Source organism: Sinocyclocheilus grahami, unplaced genomic scaffold, assembly GCF_001515645.1.
Source record: "Sinocyclocheilus grahami isolate Dianchi unplaced genomic scaffold, SAMN03320097.WGS_v1.1 scaffold253.1, whole genome shotgun sequence".
Lineage (NCBI taxonomy): Eukaryota > Metazoa > Chordata > Actinopteri > Cypriniformes > Cyprinidae > Sinocyclocheilus > Sinocyclocheilus grahami.
The window spans coordinates 1,410,493-1,431,551 of NW_015505432.1; the positions used below are offsets into that span (position 1 = coordinate 1,410,493).

The 21,059-nt window shown below is 35.8% G+C and overlaps 1 protein-coding gene across 2 annotated transcripts; it reads right to left on the minus strand.

Annotated features, from left to right (window-relative positions):
• Window positions 1–163: 163 nt before the first annotated feature.
• On the minus strand, window positions 164–19,834 carry LOC107598587 (serine/threonine-protein kinase BRSK2-like). 2 transcript variants are annotated; one of them, XM_016289966.1, is made up of 19 exons: window positions 19,644–19,834; window positions 19,443–19,537; window positions 18,612–18,697; window positions 18,350–18,490; window positions 16,363–16,479; window positions 12,921–12,954; window positions 12,752–12,820; window positions 12,421–12,567; window positions 10,439–10,470; window positions 10,068–10,232; window positions 9,590–9,687; window positions 7,961–8,111; window positions 7,810–7,870; window positions 6,454–7,027; window positions 5,302–5,350; window positions 4,636–4,759; window positions 3,845–4,052; window positions 1,794–1,883; window positions 164–1,718 (listed from the first exon to the last, which is right to left on the minus strand). In XM_016289966.1, the coding sequence occupies exons 1-19, from the start codon at window positions 19,726–19,728 to the stop codon at window positions 1,537–1,539; spliced, it is 2,508 nt and encodes an 835-aa protein (XP_016145452.1). In that variant the 5' UTR covers window positions 19,729–19,834; the 3' UTR covers window positions 164–1,536. The 2 variants fall into 2 exon arrangements, with proteins under 2 accessions (XP_016145452.1, XP_016145454.1); XM_016289968.1 differs by having other exon boundaries at window positions 6,454–6,733; window positions 7,961–8,114.
• Between the last annotated feature and the right edge of the window lie 1,225 nt (window positions 19,835–21,059).

Consider the following 21,059-nt stretch of genomic DNA (forward strand, 5'->3'; position numbering starts at 1 on the left):
TTAGCTCACAACTTTTTGCTTATGGTAAAATAAATATGAACTTGTTCAATGTTAAAGGGGTCATATGATGCGATTTCAAGTTGTCCTTTCTCCACATTTCATTACACCAAATAATGTTCTTTTTAGCAGCATCATACGACCCCTTTAAAAGCAACTTTGGTTCAACCAGTGGTGTGAGTTTGGGGCGTGGCTAACTGTTTGACTGGCAGGTGAGGAGGAGGGTTCAGGAAATCTTGTCATTATTTTTGCATTTCCGTTCAGCGATGCTAGTGACAGAAAATTTACACATCTTTAATTTCATTTTTAAAACCAACAAAGCACGCATGTTTGCTTGTCTAAAAGAAAAGTGAACTTTGCCATAGATTATGTTGCAATTCCCCCAAAATATGTATTTTTAATACCTCAGACATTCAATTCTTTCTTACACATACATATGTGCACCTAATGGCCATTTTTTTAATCCCCAGGAGTAATATACAAATAAATAATTTTCAATAAACCAAAATTCACAAATAAAATAGTCAATGACATTCATTTGGTTGGCTTCAACCAAAAGTCTTGCAGCAACAGAGAATCTGGATGAACATCCTTTCACATTTTGGATTGATTCCCGTTCCCTTTGGCATCTAAGAGGGAAACTCTACATTGTTGGAGACAACAGTCACGGGAATCCTCCGTTAGTCAGATGCTCTGGTACGTTTGAGCTGCCAAAAGGGTGAACCGAGGCCAGATTTAGATGTGTAAACGAACGCAGAAATGTTTTACAATCACGATCAGGCATTAGGGGCTGAAGCTCGACGTTATTTAGCATGCAGCATTTCTATGGAGAGTGAAAATGAAGTTGTCTATAGATAATGACGCAGGGCTGGTGAGCAACGGTAGTTACTTACGGTCATAAAATCATCATGAGTCTGTCCGCTCAAGGAGGTAATCATGTTTTAAAAGATTCAGCATGTGCAGCTTTGTTAAACTGAATCTTTTGTAGCTTATTGTTTTTTATTGCATATGACTGAGCAGACTCTTGGTGCTGATATCTTTTGGATCTGGATCTCTACATATTTTCTCGGAGGATAAAAATTCAGACTAAATTGGACTAACCTCTCTGTTGCTATAATTACTCGATTGCTGAAACCGATACCAGGCCTGTAAGGAACAGATGGTGTGCTACCCCCAACCGAAACCTTTCCTTTCACGAATGTCATCATAAACTCAAGTTCTGCACATTACATCCAAATCACATGAGAGAAAAGACGGCATAAATCAAAGCATTGTCCAGGATCATAAATTAAATATGTTTCAGAAGAAAGTTTGGAGAAGCTCCTCGGATCCCAGAAGTTTATCTGACTGTTCAATGGAGACGGCTCTCGCTTCGTTGCATCCCATGTTCTATTTGGTTTCATTAGACTTTCAAAAAGCTCCTTTAAAAACACATTTTACCATCATGCTGTTCTGAGGTGAGAAGGGGAGAAGGAATCGTTTGAGTAGTTTAGTCTCATATCATGGCTCATTTCTTGACAGATTATCAACATTTCTCACTCAGGGCTGTGATTGTGTTCCACTGGAGGAAAGTAGGCGGGTTCTTTCTCTTCCCGACCCCCTGCGCTGGAGTAAAACCCCGCCCTCTCCACACTCCACCCACTCGCAGCGGTCGGCTCCGCCCTCTGAGCGCCGAGAATTCTGTCTGGTTGGTGTTCTAGGAGGGCGACTGTTCTTCTCATCTAGCGTAGAGCGAAAAAAGGCTATAGAAGAGTGGAAGCATGTTGGAATAATTCATGACATGCGTCCGTTCTTACCTGAAAAAGTTTGCGCCATGGGCTGATCGTGAGCACTGAGCAACTGGGCTTGAATCGTTTCAACAACTCGTCTAAACCTGCGACTTGGACCTAAAAAATCAAATTCACACACACACATACTCATATAACTTCAGTGATGTGTAGTGGACCTCTGAAATTAGGTATGTGATGAATGGAAATCATTTCCATGTTAAAGATGACATAATCATGAAAATCTGACTTTTCCAGGTTTTAAGTGCTATAATCAGGTCTCCGGTGCATCTACCAACCAAGGAAACGTGAAAAAGATTAACCCAGTAACTTTGTTTTGGGAAGCCTTTTTCTGTAAGCGTCTGATTTAGCTCCCTTGGTGACGTGGCAAAGGGATCTCATTATAATATTACCGCCCCTTAATCTGTAAGTTTCCACCCACGGCGTCGTCATTGTGTTCATTGTGTACCAGCTCTAATGCCATGGCGAAAGTTTGAGCAAAACATGCTAACTGTTCTGCCTTTGTCTGCACAGACGAGCACAGAACACTATTTAGATCTAAAATAAGCATGCGATTTATTTCCCAGCAGTTTACCTTCACAGACATAACCGACTGTTTTTGTAACTCGTGTGTTTTTAACGTAAACTTGTGTGTGAATGAGAACTTAGATTAGTACTTAGGACAGCTGCTTTCTGTGCGTGTGCTTCGGATGTGTGCGCTCAGAAAACCGTATATCAGAAGTTTAAACTCGTATGGTTTAAAACGCATGATTTCAGAGCGATAAACATGATAATCAGAACCAAAACAGATGTTTTTAGCAGGTACTAGCTGTAATGGCGTGGCTCTATTCTGGAAAAGGGGGCGGGGAGCAGCAGCTCATTTGCATTTAAAGAGACAGGCACGAAAAACAGCGTGTTTCTGCTTCCACTCAAAATAGGCATTTTCAAAATGATATAATAAATGATCTGTGGAGTATTTTGAGCTGAAACTTCACAGTCACATTCTGGGGACACCAGAGTCTTATATTACATATTGTAAAAAGGGGCATAATATGTCTCCTTTAAAGGCTTATGGAACAATATTGTATCTGACACTTGCTATTTATTATTTATCATACTTTTTATTTCAATAAAAGACTTATGAACATTTAAATAAAAAATTAAATACTGCTCACTGAAAACACATTGTTTGGTCAAATAAATGTTCTAGTTCCATTTAATTTGAATGGAAATGATTTCCATTATAAAGTCTAATGTAACAACATTTAATCTTCACTTGCTATAATAAATGATATAATCATTCTCTATGAAATCAAAGTATATTTTCAATATAATCAAAAAATATTTTCTAGAAAAATGCATTAAAATAGAAAATGTAAGTTTAAAACTAACAAGTGTAAATGTTCAGTTACATTTAATTGTAATGGAAACAATTTTCACCATTTTATCAGTGGCTATAACATTTACATAACAACTTATATAATCATACTTTTGATTAAAATCAAGTTGTCATTAACATTTTTAAATATTTTTAGAAGTACTGCGAAAAACCCCCCAGCAAAAAATGCATTAAAATAGATCAAGTTTAAAAGTAACACATGTTGTTTATGCTAATTTAAATATTCTATTCCATTTAATGGAAATAATTTAAGGCTAATGCAACCACTGTATCTTAAACTTTCTATAATATTCATAATAGTTTATATAATGCTACTTTTTATTAAATTTCAAGTCTCATGAACATTTTAAAATATTTTTATATAATTGCATATAGCTTCAAAATTCTGCTACATTATGCATAATAATAATGCATTCAAAATGACATGCATTCAAATAGACCATGCAAGTACTAAGCGTACATTGTGAAAGCTTTCATTTTTTAATTCTCTAGGGAGGCAAAAGAGATGATGCCTCCTGATGAAACTTTATTCACTGTGTCACTGTTGGACAATGTAAAATTGAGTGAACAATATTTCATTTCATGTTTTGTTTTGTTTCTGCACCATAAATGAAACGCTCTGACACACTTTAATGGAAGTGGACAAACAAATCATTATCAAACAGATAGCAATTCTTCTCACCTGATATGAGGCTAAAAGTTACACTGTAGATCCCATAATCCCTCTGTCCGTCCCTGTCTCTCTCCCGCTCTCGTTCTCTTTCCCCCTCAGAGAAGGAGATGTCTACCTGGAATTTGACGGGTTTCTGAAAGACAGACGGACCTCCAGAAGTCTTATACTCCGCCCGGAAACTCGTCTGAGAGATTACGCTGTGACTGAGGGAGGGAATCTGAAGACAATAGAAAACATTGATACATTCAAAAGTCTGGGATTCATAGGATCCCTCTCTCTTTATATAAGAAATGAATAGATTTATTCAGCAAGGATGCATAAAATTGATCCAACCTGACAGTTAAAAGCATTCATAATGTTGCAAAAGATTTCAAATAAATGCTGTTCTTTTGAACTTTCCATTCATCAAAGAATCTTGAAAAAAAAAAAATAATAATTAAGCGGCACAGCAGTTTTAAACATGAATAACAATAAGAAATGTTTCCTGAGGAGTAAATCAGCATATTAGAATGATTTCTGAAGGATCGTGTGACACTGAAGACTGGAAAAATGATGCTGAAAATGTAGCTTTGATCACTGGAATAAATGACATTTTATTATATATTAAACTAGAAAAGGGTTATTTTTAATTGTAATAATATGAAACAATATTGCTGTATTTTGTGATCAAATAAATGTAGCATTGTTGAGCATAACAGACTTTCATAATATTAAAAAATCTCAAGCGTCTGAACGGTAGTGTATATGCGATCCATTTAGTTTATTAAAATGCCTAATCATGCACAGACCAGCTGACTCACAGAGAGGAAGGCATGGACGATATCCGCTTTAATGGAACTAAGAGGTTTGTCTCTGATGACCACAAAAATCTGCTCTTCTTTTTCCAGACTGATGAAATTCCCAAACCAGGACCTTTTAGCCAGCCTGTCGGACCACAAACACAGACAGACAGACACTTGGATCATCTGTAAGACTCATCGCAGTGATGCAGCACACTGAAGAATTAAAAGCTGGAGATCATTATCATTAATATATTTCCCTGAATAGCACATGCAAGTCGCCATGACGTCTATGAGCATTGTCATCTGGCACATTTCATTTTTGGGATCTGCAGGATGGCACTTCAACATTCCCTGTTGGATGTTCGACACTGAAGGGCACTGTTTGCTACATTTATTATTTAGAATGTATGTGAATCGAATTGAGATGTTTCTTTTTCATATGCAAATTGGGTTTAACTGAAAAGCACAGTAGCAAAAATGGTCAGAGATGAAAGGGTAAATTATTACTGTTTCTGGAGAAAAACACTTTTCCTCAGGAAATAAATTAATGAAACATAAAAATGTACAACATACAGTGAGTCCTTTAAAATAGAATGCAATGCTTTCCAAATGACTTTTCCAGATTATTTGACAGAGCTCTTGGCAATATACATGTGCTTATTTTGGTTGGCAAGTGTTTCTTACTCTGGACTTGATTCTGGTGTTAAACTGGACATGTCCTCTGAGGTTGGCACTGTTTGGAAGGTAAGAGTAAGAATGAAACATAGATCGAATACAACCTGACATTGATTAAATTCAATTATTTGACAATTATTTTATATTTCAGAGGTTTTCAAACTGAGATCCAGGGACCCCCAAAGGGCTGCAAGCAGTGTTATTTTAGTATCATATATTATTATAGTTTTTTAAAATAGGTTATTTTGAATTACATTATATTTTTATTATTTTTTAATTTTTACTTAATGTTTTAGTAATTGTTTTGTGTTTTTGTAATATTTTTATTAAATATGTCTATATATTTATTAATTTTTATTTATTAGTTTTAGTTATTTACTTCAACTTAAACTAGAAATGCTATATTGGCAACAAACTAAAATAAAATAGAAACTATTATATAAAATATATGAATATTATATAAAACATTATATAAAATAAAAAAAATTATATTTTATTTTTATTTCAGTTAACATTTATTATATTTCAAGCAACTATTTTTTTTTCATGGTTTTGTTTTAGTAATGTTATATTGGCAACTAACTAAAATAAAATAGAAACTATTATATAAAATATATGAATATTATATAAAACATTATATAAAATCAAATTTTTTTATATTTAATTTTTATTTCAGTTAACATTTATTATATTTCAAGCAACTATTTTTTTTTCATGGTTTTGTTTTAGTTTATGTTAATGATAATAACCCTGGCTGCAAAGTGACCTGCAGGAAAAGGTCATAGAAATGAAATACATTTGTAATCAATCAATCAATCAATAGACTTTGATTATTATGTTTCATTCTGGATTCCAGTGTCATAAATAATGGAATTAATCATGCAATCAATTTTTTTACTCTATTGACAGCCACAGTTTGATGTTTTTCTTCAAGTGAGCACATCTAAAAGCACTCTAATAATAGAATTAGTACTCTTATAGCAGAACAATGATACAGTGTCAGCTTAATAGAAGGGGGAAAAAATATAATAAAATATAATATAATAACATTCTTATTTATCACATCAAAAAAGGTTCTTTAGGGCTCCATGGCATCAAAAAGTTTGAAAACTCCTTCTCTAATCGATTAAATACTTAAAAAGGAAAGACATCGGCACCCACCCTGCATCTTGCGGCGGTGGAACCGCGGCGATCCCAACAGGTTGTTCTTTAGTGAGTTGAGGCGTGTCCTCCAGTGGGCGGAGCTACTGGCCACCATGCCGCCGCCTCCCCCTGGACTAGAGGGTGGGGTCAAGGAGAGTGAGCCCACGCCCACACTTCCTCCCTCGGCTCGGGAGGAAGAAGAGGAAGAGGAGGAGGAGGGTGGGGTAGCGGTGGGGGGGTGGGGGTGATGCACAGGGGTACCCAGCGGGGTGGGCAGGGGAGAGCCCTGAGGGGTGACCTGAGACATGGGATACAAGCTTTTAGTCACCGACTTCAGCACCGCAGATGGAGAAGGAAAGAAGAGGAAACGGGGAATGGCCGACAGGAGGGGGGAAGGGGAGGGAGAGCAGGAGGAGGAGGAGGGTAAGGGGAGGGACTTCATGGACTGGAGTTGGGGGCGTTCGGGTGCGGTTTTAGATGGAAGTGTCTGCGTTTTGGGTTCATGCGATCGGTTGGGACGAGCGGCAGTGCTGCCGCTTCCCACTTTGGTGGCGGCAACTACCTCTGGCTCGCTGAAGGTAAAGACAGGGCTCTGATGGGATAAGGAGGAGGAGGAGGAGGAGAAGCGGGGTGGAAGAGTGAAGGCCGTGGCAGATGGAGAGAGAAACAGGAGTGAAAATGAGCAATGGCAGGTGATACGGCTTTAGTGCACAGTGATGGTGTACAGGGACGTGTGTGTGTGTGTCTAAAGTATACTTCAGTTTTTACGCGTACTTGAGGGTTTGTGTACAGTGCACATGACGCACATTTTTTCACCAGAAGAGTACACGCGTACTGTGTGCGCATCACCCTATTTTTGTAACCATGCATACTTTGTACGCATAGGTTACACATGCGCATTGAATTTGTTTTGCATTAATCAGTTGTTCCACAAGGTGGCAACACTGTCCCGGGCCATTGTTTCACAGTAGAGAGTGAAACTAAAAATGCACATTAAACATGCAAAGCTGCTGCATTTACTTTAAACTGTGCCACTCTGAGACACTAAAAACAGTCAAATCTAAAAACTAAAATCATGAGCTACTCGCGTGTAAATGAACACAGTGCTGTGTTTCACTCTTAAGCATGCAGCACAACGGACTACGCACTTATTTAAAATACACACTGTGGTGCGCATTAACTCACTGTCAGAGAGAAGAGAGAGTAAGAAAGTGCAACTGGTACTGATGTATCAATACTGGAGGAAAATTAGTATTCAAGTATTCTGTATCAATAAAAAACAATCGATATTTTTGACAACACTGCTGCCGAGAGACTCATTTTTGGATGAACTATCTCTTTAGTAGAGAAAAAGTTTGGCAGACAGGTACTTACCCTGGGACTACTTAGAGGACTAGATGAGAGGCCAGTTGATGCTCCGCTTACAGATCGAGATCTATACAGGAGTGTGGAAGACAAGAATCAGTAGTGCTAAATTCCAAAGTTCCATATATGCATGAAAATGTGAATGCGACTGCATGCGTACCTTTGGCTGTGCGTGGAGGTGTCTGGCGCTCTGCGTGGGGGTGTGGGAGAGCCCTGCTCCGTCACGCTCAGCACCTCCAGACTCTTCCTCTCTGGCCGGCAGCGGCCGTGACGCGTCAACATGGGTGAGTCTACACGCTTCCGTGGAGGGTCTACTGTATATAGAAATACAAAACACAGAGTTTACAGAGCGGTGTGCCTGTAGCTCAAAACAGTAGAGTATAGCACTAGCAACAGCAAGGTCATGCGTTCAGTTACCAGGGAATGCACAAAATCTATACACTCTTAAAAATAAAGGTTCCAAAAGGCGGGTTTTGCAGCGAATGTCATAGAAGAACCATTCTCGGTTTCCCAAAGAACCTTTCAGTAAACAGTTTTTTACTTAAAGGGGTCATATGATGCGATTTCAATTTTTCCATTCTCTTTGGAGTGTTACAAGCTCTTGGTGCATAAAGAAGATCTGTAAAGTTGCAAAGACTAAAGTCTCAAATCCAAAGAGATATTCTTTATAGAAGTTAAGAGTCAGTCACACCCCCCTAAAACGGCTCGTTCTAACACACCCCCACATGTCTACATCCTGAATGTGCTGCAATGTCAAGAACTGATATATTTTATGTGCACTTTGCATTCTTGATGTTAAAGGAACACTCCACTATTTTTGAAGATAGGCTAATTTTCCAACTCCCCTAAAGTTAAACAGTTGAGTTTTACCGTTTTCAAATCCATTCAGACGATCTCCGGGTCTGGTGGTAGCACTTTTAGCTGTAGCTTAGCATAGATCATTGAATCTGATTAGACCATTAGCATCTCGCTCAAAAATGACCAAAGAGTTTCTATATTTTTCCTATTTAAAACTTGACTCTTCTGTACACATCGTGTACTAAGACCGACTGAAAATGAAAAGTTGCGATTTTCTAGGCCGATATGGCTAGGAACTCATCATCAATACTTATCAATACTCTCATTCCGGCGGTCTGTCTTAGTACACGATGTAACTACAGAAGAGTCAAGTTTTAAATAGGAAAAATATAGAAACTCTTTGGTCATTTTTGAGCGAGATGCTAATGGTCTAATCAGATTCAATGATCTATGCTAAGCTACAGCTAAAAGTGCTATTCTCAAAAATAGTGGAGTGTTCCTTTAAAGGGATAGGCCACCCAAAAAATTAAAAATCATTTACTCACCCTCATTTTACTCCAAACTTGTATGATTGACTTTTCTGTGCGGAACACAAAATAAGATACTTTGAAAAATGTTACCAAAACGTTTCAGTTCTCACTAACTTTTTGTCCATATAATGAAAGTCAATAGGAACAGAAACTGTTTGGTTACCAGCATTCTCCAAAATATCGTCTTTAATGGTCCATAAACAAAAGAAATGCATACGAGTTTGGAATGACAGAGGTTAAGTAAATGACAGCATTTTTATTTTTGGGTGCTCTATCACTTTAACATTTCACACCTGACCTGCATTCCGCAAAATGCAGTAATTTGCTTTGGATAAAACTGTCTGGCAAATGTATAAATGTAATACACATGGTTTAACATGAGTGAGTAACTTCAAATTCTTCCTCTGCTAATTTGTATAAACTGTGCTTTATTTAACTGTGTTCATGAAAAAGACACATACCAATGTCATTTCTGGGAGGAAGATCCTCATCCTCATAGCTAGGATAGCGCTCTTTGCGGTCCAGCAGGAGATAATAGATCATCTTCTCCTGGTTATCGCTGAGGAAAAACGCGAGAGATAGAAGAGAGAAAAACAATGTTAACCCTATGTATGCCAATTTTTAAGGCCTCTAAATTATCAACATGAGCAAAACCTTGCTGAAAAACCTGTTGTACACAATTTACTACATGCCTTCTGTAATCTGATTGATAAATCATACTTTTTTAAAGCAAGTAAAAGGGGTTTTAGTACCATTGTAAAAATGCAATGTATGTAAAAAAATACATTTTATTTAGTTTTTAGAAGGTTCAATACACTGTTCCATTTTAAAAAACAAAAACAAACAATCAAATCGGACTATTATATCGTACGTCAGGCTTGACCGGGTTAAAGATTAACTAGATTTTTATGAAGCAAAAAATGCTGATGTTACACTCACTCTTCACACTGCAGATCTTGGGCCAGTTTAACCCGATCCCTGAAACAGCCCAGAGAATACATGCTGTCCAGCACATCTGGGTCCAGCTCTGTCAGAGACATGATCCGTCCCATGCACATGCGCCTCGGGGGTGGCTGCTCCGGACACGGCTCGTTGCGTCCAGCTCTTCATCACACACAAACAAATGCACATACCAATGTAAGCTGCTTGCACAAATCATCTGTAATTTGGGCTGCTATTAAAGATGCAAGATGAAATCATTTCATATCGTTTCAATACAAACAGAGATTTCTTCATGAAATTCTTCCATAAATACACATAATACACTTTCACTGAATCTCTGTAGATTGATTACAGTGATCAATACTTACTGATACCAGGCATGTTTCTGGATGGCCTCTAGCTGCAGAAGGACAAGAGATGGTGTATTTAATAGAGTCTGTTCACAGGCAGATGGCGAATCAACTGCTGCACAAAATGATTCACTGTTATAAAGGTTTTCAAAACACGTACACTGCTGATCAAAATGGTGTAAATGCAATAAGAACTCAGCCCAAACATGCATACAGACACCTTTTATTAAATGTAATCTACAAATCATTAAATTCCCTTTAATGACATGATGTAACAAAGCTTAGTTTGGTGGTATTACATGACTTGGCCAGTTTAATACCCGCTTCAAACCATTGAATCGAAATAAATGACTGCTGTTCTTTTGAACTTTCTATTCAAAATCCTGAATAAAAATCATCACGGTTTACACAAAACTTTTAGGCAGCAACTCTTTTCAACATTGATAATAATCAGAAATGTTTCTTATGCAGCAAATCAGCATATTAGAATGATTTCTGAAGGATCATGTGACATGTGATGCTGAAAATTCAGCTTTCCATCACAAGAATACATTTGATTTTAAAACATATTTAAATGCTGTGGAAGTTTCCACCGCTGGATAAAAAATTAAAAAGTTCACAATTCAGACTCAAAATATCTCAAAATTGCAAGATATAAACTCAGAATTATGAGATATAAATGCAGAAATGTGAGATATAGACTCGCAGTTCTGAGAAGACAAGTTTGAATTGTGGAATAAAAACTCACAATTGCTAGAAAACAGTCAGATTTGTGAAATAAAATGTCACAGTTACCTTTATGTTTTATTTTGTGTCAAACACAAAAAAAAAAATAATAATTATGAGATTTAAATGCAGAATTCATTTGTAAACTCAATATGTACATTTACATTTAGTCATTTTGCCGACGCTTTTATCCAAAGCAACTTACAATTGGGGAATACATAAAGCGATTCTTCTTAAAGAGGCAAACAGACACAGGAAGTGCTTGAAATGACAAGCTAGAAAAGGGAAGGAATAAATAAAAAGAAAGAAATTTTTTTTTTTTAAAGATGAAGTCAAGTGGCGTTTAACGAGATGAGTTTTCAGCTGTCGCTTGAAAATTGTCAGGGATTCAGCATTCCGGATAGGGGTGGGAAGATCATTCCACCAGCCTGGAACGGTGAACGAGAATGTTCTGGAAAGTGATTTTGAGCCTCTCTGAGTAAACTCAACATTCTGAGATATAAACTTAAATTGCGAGATAATCTTGGTAATCTTGAAATCGCGAGAAAGAAAGGGGAAATTTTTTTTTTAAAGATGAAGTCAAGTGGCGTTTAACGAGATGAGTTTTCAGATGTCGCTTGAAAATTGTCAGGGATTCAGCATTCCGGATAGGGGTGGGAAGATCATTCCACCAGCCTGGAACGGTGAACGAGAATGTTCTGGAAAGTGATTTTGAGCCTCTCTGAGTAAACTCAACATTCTGAGATATAAACTTAAATTGCGAGATAATCTTGGTAATCTTGAAATCGCGAGAAAGAAAGGGGAAAAAAGTCTGAACTGTGAGATAAAAAGTCACAATTAACTTTTGAACTTTTTTTATTCCATGGTAGAAACTGGCTTCCTCAGAAAACAGTTCGTTTAAATTGTAATAATATTTCACAATATTGTTTTTTCTGTATTTCGATCAACTATATGCAGCCTTGGTGGACATAAGAGACTATATTCAAAAATATAAAAAAATGTACCAACCCTAAACCTTTGTAGTAATAAACATAGACCTAAATTAAACTTTGACATGTTTATAGCTAACTAACCACCACAGTAATGAGGGCCTGAAGGCACGAAGCCACAGTACATATGTACAAATTATCTATCTAGGATCATCCATTTGCAACATTTTGCTTTGCATTTGCAACAAGCGTTTGCTTCTGCTTTTCTTGTGTACTTGTGTAGAGTATGTTTCTCACCACATCCAAGCAAACCAACGAGAAAGCTTAATCACAGTACTCCCTCACCGTGAGTCTTTTTTCAGGGTTGACCTCGATCATGCCCCGCAGCAGAGCCTGGCAGTCGGGTGGGATGAAATGGGGCATGTGGAACACTCCACTCTTCACCTTCTCCAGCAGCTGCCGCAGGTTATCATGGTCAAAGGGCAGCGCGCCCTGAGGACAGCGGACAGAAAGCCCCAAATACAAAGACGCAGATGGTAGTGACATGCAAGGAGCGTTTCAGTTATTTGCTTAACAGCCTGTGAGCTAAAAATGAGTAGTAAGTGATAAGTGGGGGAATGTAAAATGCTCTCCGACAAGCTGAGAGAAACAGAGGGAGCTGAAGCGATTTCCTCACCACTAGCAGAGCGAATAGAATGACTCCACAGCTCCATACATCAGCCCGTCGGCCGTCATATTTCTCACCCTGCAGAAGAAACCAAAGGTAGTAGTAAGGTCAATGGCTCACCTTCAGACAGAATGATGCTCTAAAACATACAGGTTACTTTTTAGATCTATACACCTACCCTGATAACCTCTGGACATGCATAATGAGGAGATCTGCAAATAGTTTGGGAAAACAGAATATGGATGGGTGTGAGAAAGTATAGCCTGTTTAAAATAACATCGCTGTTTCATTTACAAACAACTCTGTGGCATTTATTTAAATCTGGGTCAAATTTAGGCGAAAATGCAAAAGCACACCCCTGAGCTTAAGAGGTTAAATGAAACTGAAAATATAGTTAAACAATAAGGAATAGGAAGCTGTAGTAAGTTGTGAATAATTATGTTGGCTTGAAAAGCCAATACTGATCTATTATTCAAGCTTCTTCTTCTTCTAAGACTTAATTGTTAAAAATTAATGTAGCCTTCGAGATTTAACCTCCAAATTCGGCACAGATCTTCAGGATGTTTCATCTCAGTGTGCTAAAACATACTAGGAACGAGCTAACAATGCTAGGACATGCTAGCAACATGCTAGCAACATGTTAAAACGGGCTAGCTTCATGTTAAAAATGTTAGCAATCCCTAATACAGTGCTAAAACATTCTAGCTGTTAGGAGGACATGCTAAAACTTGCTAGTTAAGTGCTAAAACATGCTAGAAGCATGCACATGTTAAAATATGCTAGCTATGTGCTGAAACATGCTAGCAACAAGATAAGATGTGCTGGAAATGAGATGAAACATTGTAGCAATGTAAACATGCAAACATGCTAGCAATATCATGCTAGCTTCGTGCTAAAATGTTAACAGCACCTAACATAATGTTAAAACTAACAAGGTGATAAAACATGCTAGAACATGTTATATGCTAGCAACTAGGGTTGCAAAGGGGTGGAACATTTCTGGTAAATTTCCGGAAACTTTCCAAAAATCCCTGGAATATTCCAAAAAATCCTGGAAAGTTTTCAAAATTTTTGGAATATTTCCTAAATTTACTGGAAATTTTCCACCTTTTTGCAACCCTACTAGCAACATGATAAAACCTGCTAGCTAACTGCTAAAACATGCTAGCAGAATGTTAAAACATGCTAGGAAATGCTACATGCTAGTTACATATTAAAACATGCTAGCAACAAGCTAAAATGTGCTAGCAATGTGATGAAACATCAAAGCAAATAGTAATATATAAAAAGCTAGCAACATGTTAAAACTGGATATGGCTTCAGGTTAAAAATGTTAGCAAAGCCCAATACAATGTGAAAATATAAAACATGTTGAGACATGCTAAAAACATGCTAGCTAAGTGCTAAAACATGCTAGCAACAATATAAAATGTGTTAGTAATGGGATGAAACATGGTAGAAACATGTTAGCAACATAATAAATCATACTAGCATCATGCTAAACAACACCTATAGGCTAATGTTAAAACTAAGGTGATAAATCATGCTTGAACATGCCATAATGTCCTAGCAACATGCTAAAGCCTGCTAACTATGTGCAAAATCATGCAAGCAGCATGCTAAAACACCCTAAGTGCTAAAACTTGCAACAATGTAAAATGTGCTAGCAAAGTTATGAAACATGGTAGCAATATATAAAAACATGCAAATAAATCCTAGCAACATACCAAATCATACTAGAAACAAAGTAAAACATGCTAGCTTCATGATTAATGTCAACAACATCTATGTTAAAACTAACAAGGTGACAAAACATGCTTAAACCATGCTAGTAACATTCTAGCGATGTGATAAAACATGTCAACAATGTGCTAAAACACGCTAGAAGCATTTTAAATTAAAACAATCTAGCAGTGCTAAAACATGTTAACAGTAAATAGTAAATACAGTAGAAAATTTGAAGGGGTCATGAACTGCCTTTGTTTTTTCATGTTAAAACTAAGGTGATAAATCATGCTTGAACATGCCTGCTAACTACGTGCAAAATCATGCAAGCAGCATGCTAAAACACCCTAAGTGCTAAAACTTGCAACAATGTAAAATGTGCTAGCAAAGTTATGAAACATGGTAGCAATATATAAAAACATGCAAATAAATCCTAGCAACATACCAAATCATACTAGAAACAAAGTAAAACATGCTAGCTTCATGATTAATGTCAACAACATCTATGTTAAAACTAACAAGGTGACAAAACATGCTTAAACCATGCTAGTAACATTCTAGCGATGTGATAAAACATGTCAACAATGTGCTAAAACACGCTAGAAGCATTTTAAATTAAAACAATCTAGCAGTGCTAAAACATGTTAACAGTAAATAGTAAATACAGTAGAAAATTTGAAGGGGTCATGAACTGCCTTTGTTTTTTATTTTGTAGTGTTTTCGGAGGTCCACTTTTTGCATCAAATTTTAGAATAGGCTATTTTCTGTCCTGTTTTTTTAAACTCCCCTCATCAGAACGCTCTGTTTGAATAGGCATGGTGGATTGTAGACTTGGAAGTAAATGCCACTGCTGTGATTGGCTAACAGTTGTGTATGTCTAAAGCCTTTGTCCTTCACAGATGGACGCTGCAGTGATTTAGGTTTAAAATGCATAAATACTCAGCACATGTCAAACCAAATCTGTTTAAAAGACAAAGCAATAATAATGATCACGCAATAAATACAGTTACTCACGATGTTGTCATAATGTTGCGACATTATCCAATATTCGGCACAGCATCATCTTTTAGTTTCAATCTTTTGAAAATCCCATGTCAAATTGTGCCTTGTTTGTAAACGAATCCACGATAAATGGAAGTGAACAAAGGACCGAGTTCTAAAACTAAAGTTCATCCACTCTTTCCTAATTTTGGGATCAGACAATGCAAAGACTGTTTTTCCATAGCTTGGCACTGCGCAGCGTCTTGTTGTCTTCTGAGCCATCTTTATCGCTTGGTTTCTGCGTAGACCTGCGTTCGCCTCTCATTATTTACACAACGTGTGCGAATCGGTGGGCGGGGCTAAACAGGCAGCGATGTAGAAGCAGGCGTTGATCTTCTTACGTGGAGGCGGTGTTTGGCCACACTATTACGTCATAGAGTCGTACATTCCACAAGCTGTGGTTTTGGCAGACTGGCTTCAATATAAGCTGTTTTTAGGCTAACGAGAAAGTTTTGAGTTCTGGAACTTACAGGATGTTTTTATAGCACAATGATCTCTTATATGTCAAAAGATCAAGGGAATTTTTTTTTTGTTTGTTTCTCAGTTCACGACCCCTTTAAAGCTTTTCAAGCCAAAATGTATTTATATTACTGAACAAATTCACTTATCAACTTCCATTTGTAAAAAAATGTCTAGTGGTAGCTACGTATGACATTTTGCCATCTAATTCAATGACATTCATACATTCTTAAGTGTGCTTTAGTGTTCAAAACCTGTATATTTTGTACTTTAACATAGCTGAAATCTGCATTGATCAGTCAGCATGCAGTATCAGAATTATCCATGTCATAATGCAATGCATGCAGCTTTAAGCAAAAAGCATTATAATACTCACACGCATACACAATACTCACCCACAGCTTGTCTCTAGCAGACGGTCTCCCACCTGTAGTGAGGCCATGCCAAAGTCTGCAATCCTGATATTGTTCCTCTCATCCAGCAGGAGGTTTTCTGGCTTCAAGTCTCTATGACTACAGGAGCACAGAGGACAACCGGCTCTGAACATGTCGTTCACCAGCAACCCTCCACAGAAAACATACTTTGGAAGATATATAGTGTCTATTTCACTTATCCTTGTCTTTGACAATGGCATACACCTGTATCATCCTGTACATACTGTATGAACATATGAGGGAATAAAAACTCCTTAATCATGTTGAAAACAAACCATTACCAATAACTGTGTCAGTAGAGTTAATAATCACTGCTAAAAGACCCCTAAAGAAATTTGATTTGATTTTGTTTTCCAGTCCCAAATTATGTGATGCAGTGTTTTTTCAGTATTGTTTACATTCTGTTATTGCTTTTGTTAAGATTTCAAATGATATGTTATTCTTATATTTTCAGTTTTCAATTTAATTTGAGCTATTTTGTATTAATTTAAGTTACAAAGATATTATTCATGGTTTTAGTTTTAGTTAACAATAATAACCCATGATGTTCAAACATATATATTTAATTGGTGAAATACTCTAGGCGCAACATAGTTTGTAACAAAGGAAATAAAAAAGAAGGTTTTGGATCAAAATCATGTAAATATTAAAAGCTTGGGGAAAAGGCCATATGCAAATTTGTGTCACCATATTCCAAATCAATTGAACACCTATTCAAAATAACCACCAGCGAATGCTGTATTCTTCTGTTTTACATTTGATTTTAGTACACTATAACTACAGTATGAGCTACAATGTGAGTGTAAGTATATTTTACAAAGAAATCTAATTTGTGATGCACTCAGTGTGGAACCACTTTGCACATATTTTGAATTTAATCACTTTCAACCAAACTGAAAATCATAAAGCTTCTCAAAAAATGTGATGATTTCAGGGATTCTCATGATCTAAATCAGCTTGCATTTAGGAGTAAAAAAAAAGAAGAAATGGCCTTTCTCATTCTTATTTATATTATTCTATTTAGAATTGTGTGTGTGTGTGTGTGTGTGCGTGCACTGTAAAAAATGACAGTGAATTTAACGGTAAAAGTCTGTAAAAAATGCTACAGTAAAAACCTGTTAAATGGTTAACGGTAAATTCCCCTACTATATACGGTGAAAAACTGTATTGGATAAGAAATGTCCTTTCTCATTCTTATTTATATTATTCTATTTAGAATTGTGTGTGTGTGTGCGTGCACTGTAAAAAATGACAGTGAATTTAACGGTAAAAGTCTGTAAAAATGCTACAGTAAAAACCTGTTAAATGGTTAACGGTAAATTCCCCTACTATATACGGTGAAAAACTGTATTGGACATTACATGTAATTTTACGGTAGTATACAATTTTTGTAAGTGAAAAAGACTTGAAAATTGACATTGCCAGAATTCCCTGCGTTACATTTCAAATTTGATGTTTTTTTGTTGAAATAACTATGTTTCTTCTTAGTATTTTCTTATCAGTTTTGTATATTATAGTTGTGTGTTACACCTAATGTTGTTAAATGAATGTTTATTGCATTATTTCAGTTTCATGTGTGTTACCGTGATGGTGTTTAGTGTTTGTGTGAATGACGCTGTGCACCTTCTATATATGTTTTTATTTAAAAGCTGCTTGTGATGGGCTTTGGTTCATCATGTGACTTTCTCATCACCTCCTGCATTTGGTGGTTATCAGTGTATTACAAAGGTACAAAACAGATTTCAGTACTTCAATAGGTTGGTATATTAACATTATATCAGTTAATGAAATTACGGTATTTAACTGTAAATTTAAGTTAAAACTGTAAAACCTAAAACGTTGCTACCGTATTTTTTACAGTAACATTCCGGCGACCACAGCTGCCGGTTTTTTTACCGTAATTTTTTTTTTTACAGTTTGTGAGAGAGAGAGAGTATTTGTGTCTTACCATATGGAGTGACTATGACAGAAGTCCAGAGCAGATATGATTTGTCTGAAGAACTTTCGTGCCTCTTTAGGCGTCAGTCTGCCCTTCTTCACCAAATAGTCAAACAGCTCTCCTCCTGAAACATGCTCCAGTACCAAATATCTGCATGAATGGAGCCAGAGAAAGAGTGGAAAAAATGCTTCAAGATAGGAACAAATAAAGAGCAGGAAGAACAATGTTGAGTGAAGCCTAGAACAAAGCATGTAAAAGTGAGGTAACTCACAGGTATTTGTTATTCTCATAAACATCATGGAGTTTCAACACGTGTGGATGTTCAATCAGTTTTAATATAGCAATTTCTCTCTCCACCTGGTTGAATGAGAAAAAGGAAAGATTATATTTACCAATCTTTATATAGTATTATCTATTTATCATCTTTATAAATAGCATATTCAAAATAGCTAATTGTTTTGATAAACGTGCCATGATAACTGTTTGTTTGTTTTTAAACCATAAAAATACTTAAAAGGTAAAATAAAATGAATGTTAACTGAAATAAAATAAAATATTTAAAACATTTAATCAAAATGTTTGAAAAACTGAAAAAATAACTGAACCTGAAATAAAAAGGTATGAAAATTATATAGACAAAAACGAATAAAATGGCAAAGAATGAATTACTAAAACGTTTCCTAAAGTGAAAATGGAAAATACACTGTATTTCAATTTGTTAACTTTACTTGAAAAAAAAACGTATTGCCTAGTTAAGGTCACTTATCATATTCAAGTTTTCATAAATTGGCTTCTAAGTAAACTTGAATATAGATTAGATTAACTAGATTTTTCTGAGGCGATAAGTTTGCGAGATTTTTTCAGGTAATGCTAACATTTTGAAATTGACAGTGAAAATAAAAATTCTAAATATTTATAAAAACTATAATAGTATCTCAGTGATATTCTGTAATTAGGCAGTACTGTATCTGATGCATTACTGTAGCACGCTGACATAATACTTTTAACATGTAGGATATTATAATATTTACAATTAATTTTAATGCCTGTGTAAAACTTTACAAAAACCACAGCATTCAAAAAGAGTTCATTCTTTCTTTACCTTCATCAACACAGATTCTGAGAGTTTTTCTCTGTTGACTATTTTGAGGGCTACTTTTTGGCCAGTGATGCAGTGAATCCCGAGCTTCACCAGACCTATATTGACATGGCAGACATGCACAAGACAGTTCATCAGTGACAACTGCTTTGAAAGGAGCAGAAAAATGACAGACAACCTAATACACAAACAACGTCTCCTTACCAGTCTGGCCTTTCCCGAGAGTCTTCTCCAGTCGATACGGCCCCACATACTGAGCTGCCGGGGTCACTGACAGTTCCTTAGACATAGTGGCGGCCTGGCTCCTGCTAAACTTGCTACTGCATGCAATGTTATCACAGCGCACCGTTTTTCAGTTGAGTTTTTCTAAAATAGTCTCCCAAGGGTCTGCAACAACCCGGAAATATATCCATCCTGAGCTCGGGGTTCCCTAGCCTACTCCAAAAATAGTTTTTAATTAATTAATTTTTGGAATTTGATCTTTTCTATAAGCCTTCGCATATTTTCGTCAACATAAAAAAATGTACAAAAATAAAATAAATAAATGAAAAATAAAAAATTCTAACGATATCAACATTTTAGGTTCAACAAAGTTTTAATACTTGAAGAGTGCTTGAGTTCAACAAGGTCACACAGCCTCAGATTAGTTTTTATGACTTTTTATTATTTTGTTTTGATTTATTATTTGTTATTTTTCATTTTCATTTATATTTTATTTTTTATTGTGCTTATATTTTCTGTCACAACCAGTGATACATCAACCTCAACATAAAACGGATAATAATAATAATAATGATAGCCTAATTATATTTATACATCAAATTATATTACGGCGATAATTATTATTATATAAAAATATTGAATCAAACAACATCCAAATTTTAAGTTCAACAAAGTTTTAATGCTTGACAAGTGCTTGAGTTCAACAAGGTCACACAGGCTCAGATTAGCTTTTATTATTTGATTTTTATTTATTAATTTTCATTTTTATTTCATTTTATTATGATTTTTTATTGTTTATTGTTTTTATGTCATTGTGCTTATATTTTCTGTCACAACCGTGATACATCAACCTCAACATAAAAACTGAAAATATTTCATAATAATAATAATTATTATTATTATGATTATTATATAAAAATATTAAATCAAACAATATCAAAATTTTAAGTCTTCAACAAAGTTTTAGTACGAGTACTTGAGTTCAACAAGTTCACACAGCCTCAGATGAGTTTTTATTACTTTTTAATATTTTATGTTAATAATAATAGTTTTTATTTTCTTTTATGCTACTACTAATAATAATTATTATTATTTTGTGTAATTGTGCTTATATTTTGTCACAACCATATGTCAATACAATCATATAAATCGCAAATAATTGTTGATTTTTTTTTTTTACATCATTGTGCTTATGTTTAGTCACAACCATGATATGTGAACCCCTTCACACAAATTGCAATTTTTTTCTAACCTTTCATAGGTCCTCGCTAGCAGTACTATAAAACTAACACGACTAGAGCATGATTAATATGTGATGAAAAGTATGAAAGTGGTTTTGTCAACACCATCAGTATTTCTTCAATAGATGGTGCTGACAGTCAGGTGCTGTGTCTACAG

Coding starts and splice junctions, on each gene's coding strand:
- LOC107598587 (XM_016289966.1), bottom strand. CDS start 19,728: ATGTCTAAGGAACTGTCAGTGACCCCGGCAGCTCAGTATGTGGGGCCG. Junction 8,112..9,589: donor TCCTCCCAGAAATGACATTG/GTATGTGTCTTT, acceptor TATATACAGTAG/ACCCTCCACGGAAGCGTGTA. Junction 7,028..7,809: donor GTCCTCTAAGTAGTCCCAGG/GTAAGTACCTGT, acceptor TTATCCCATCAG/AGCCCTGTCTTTACCTTCAG.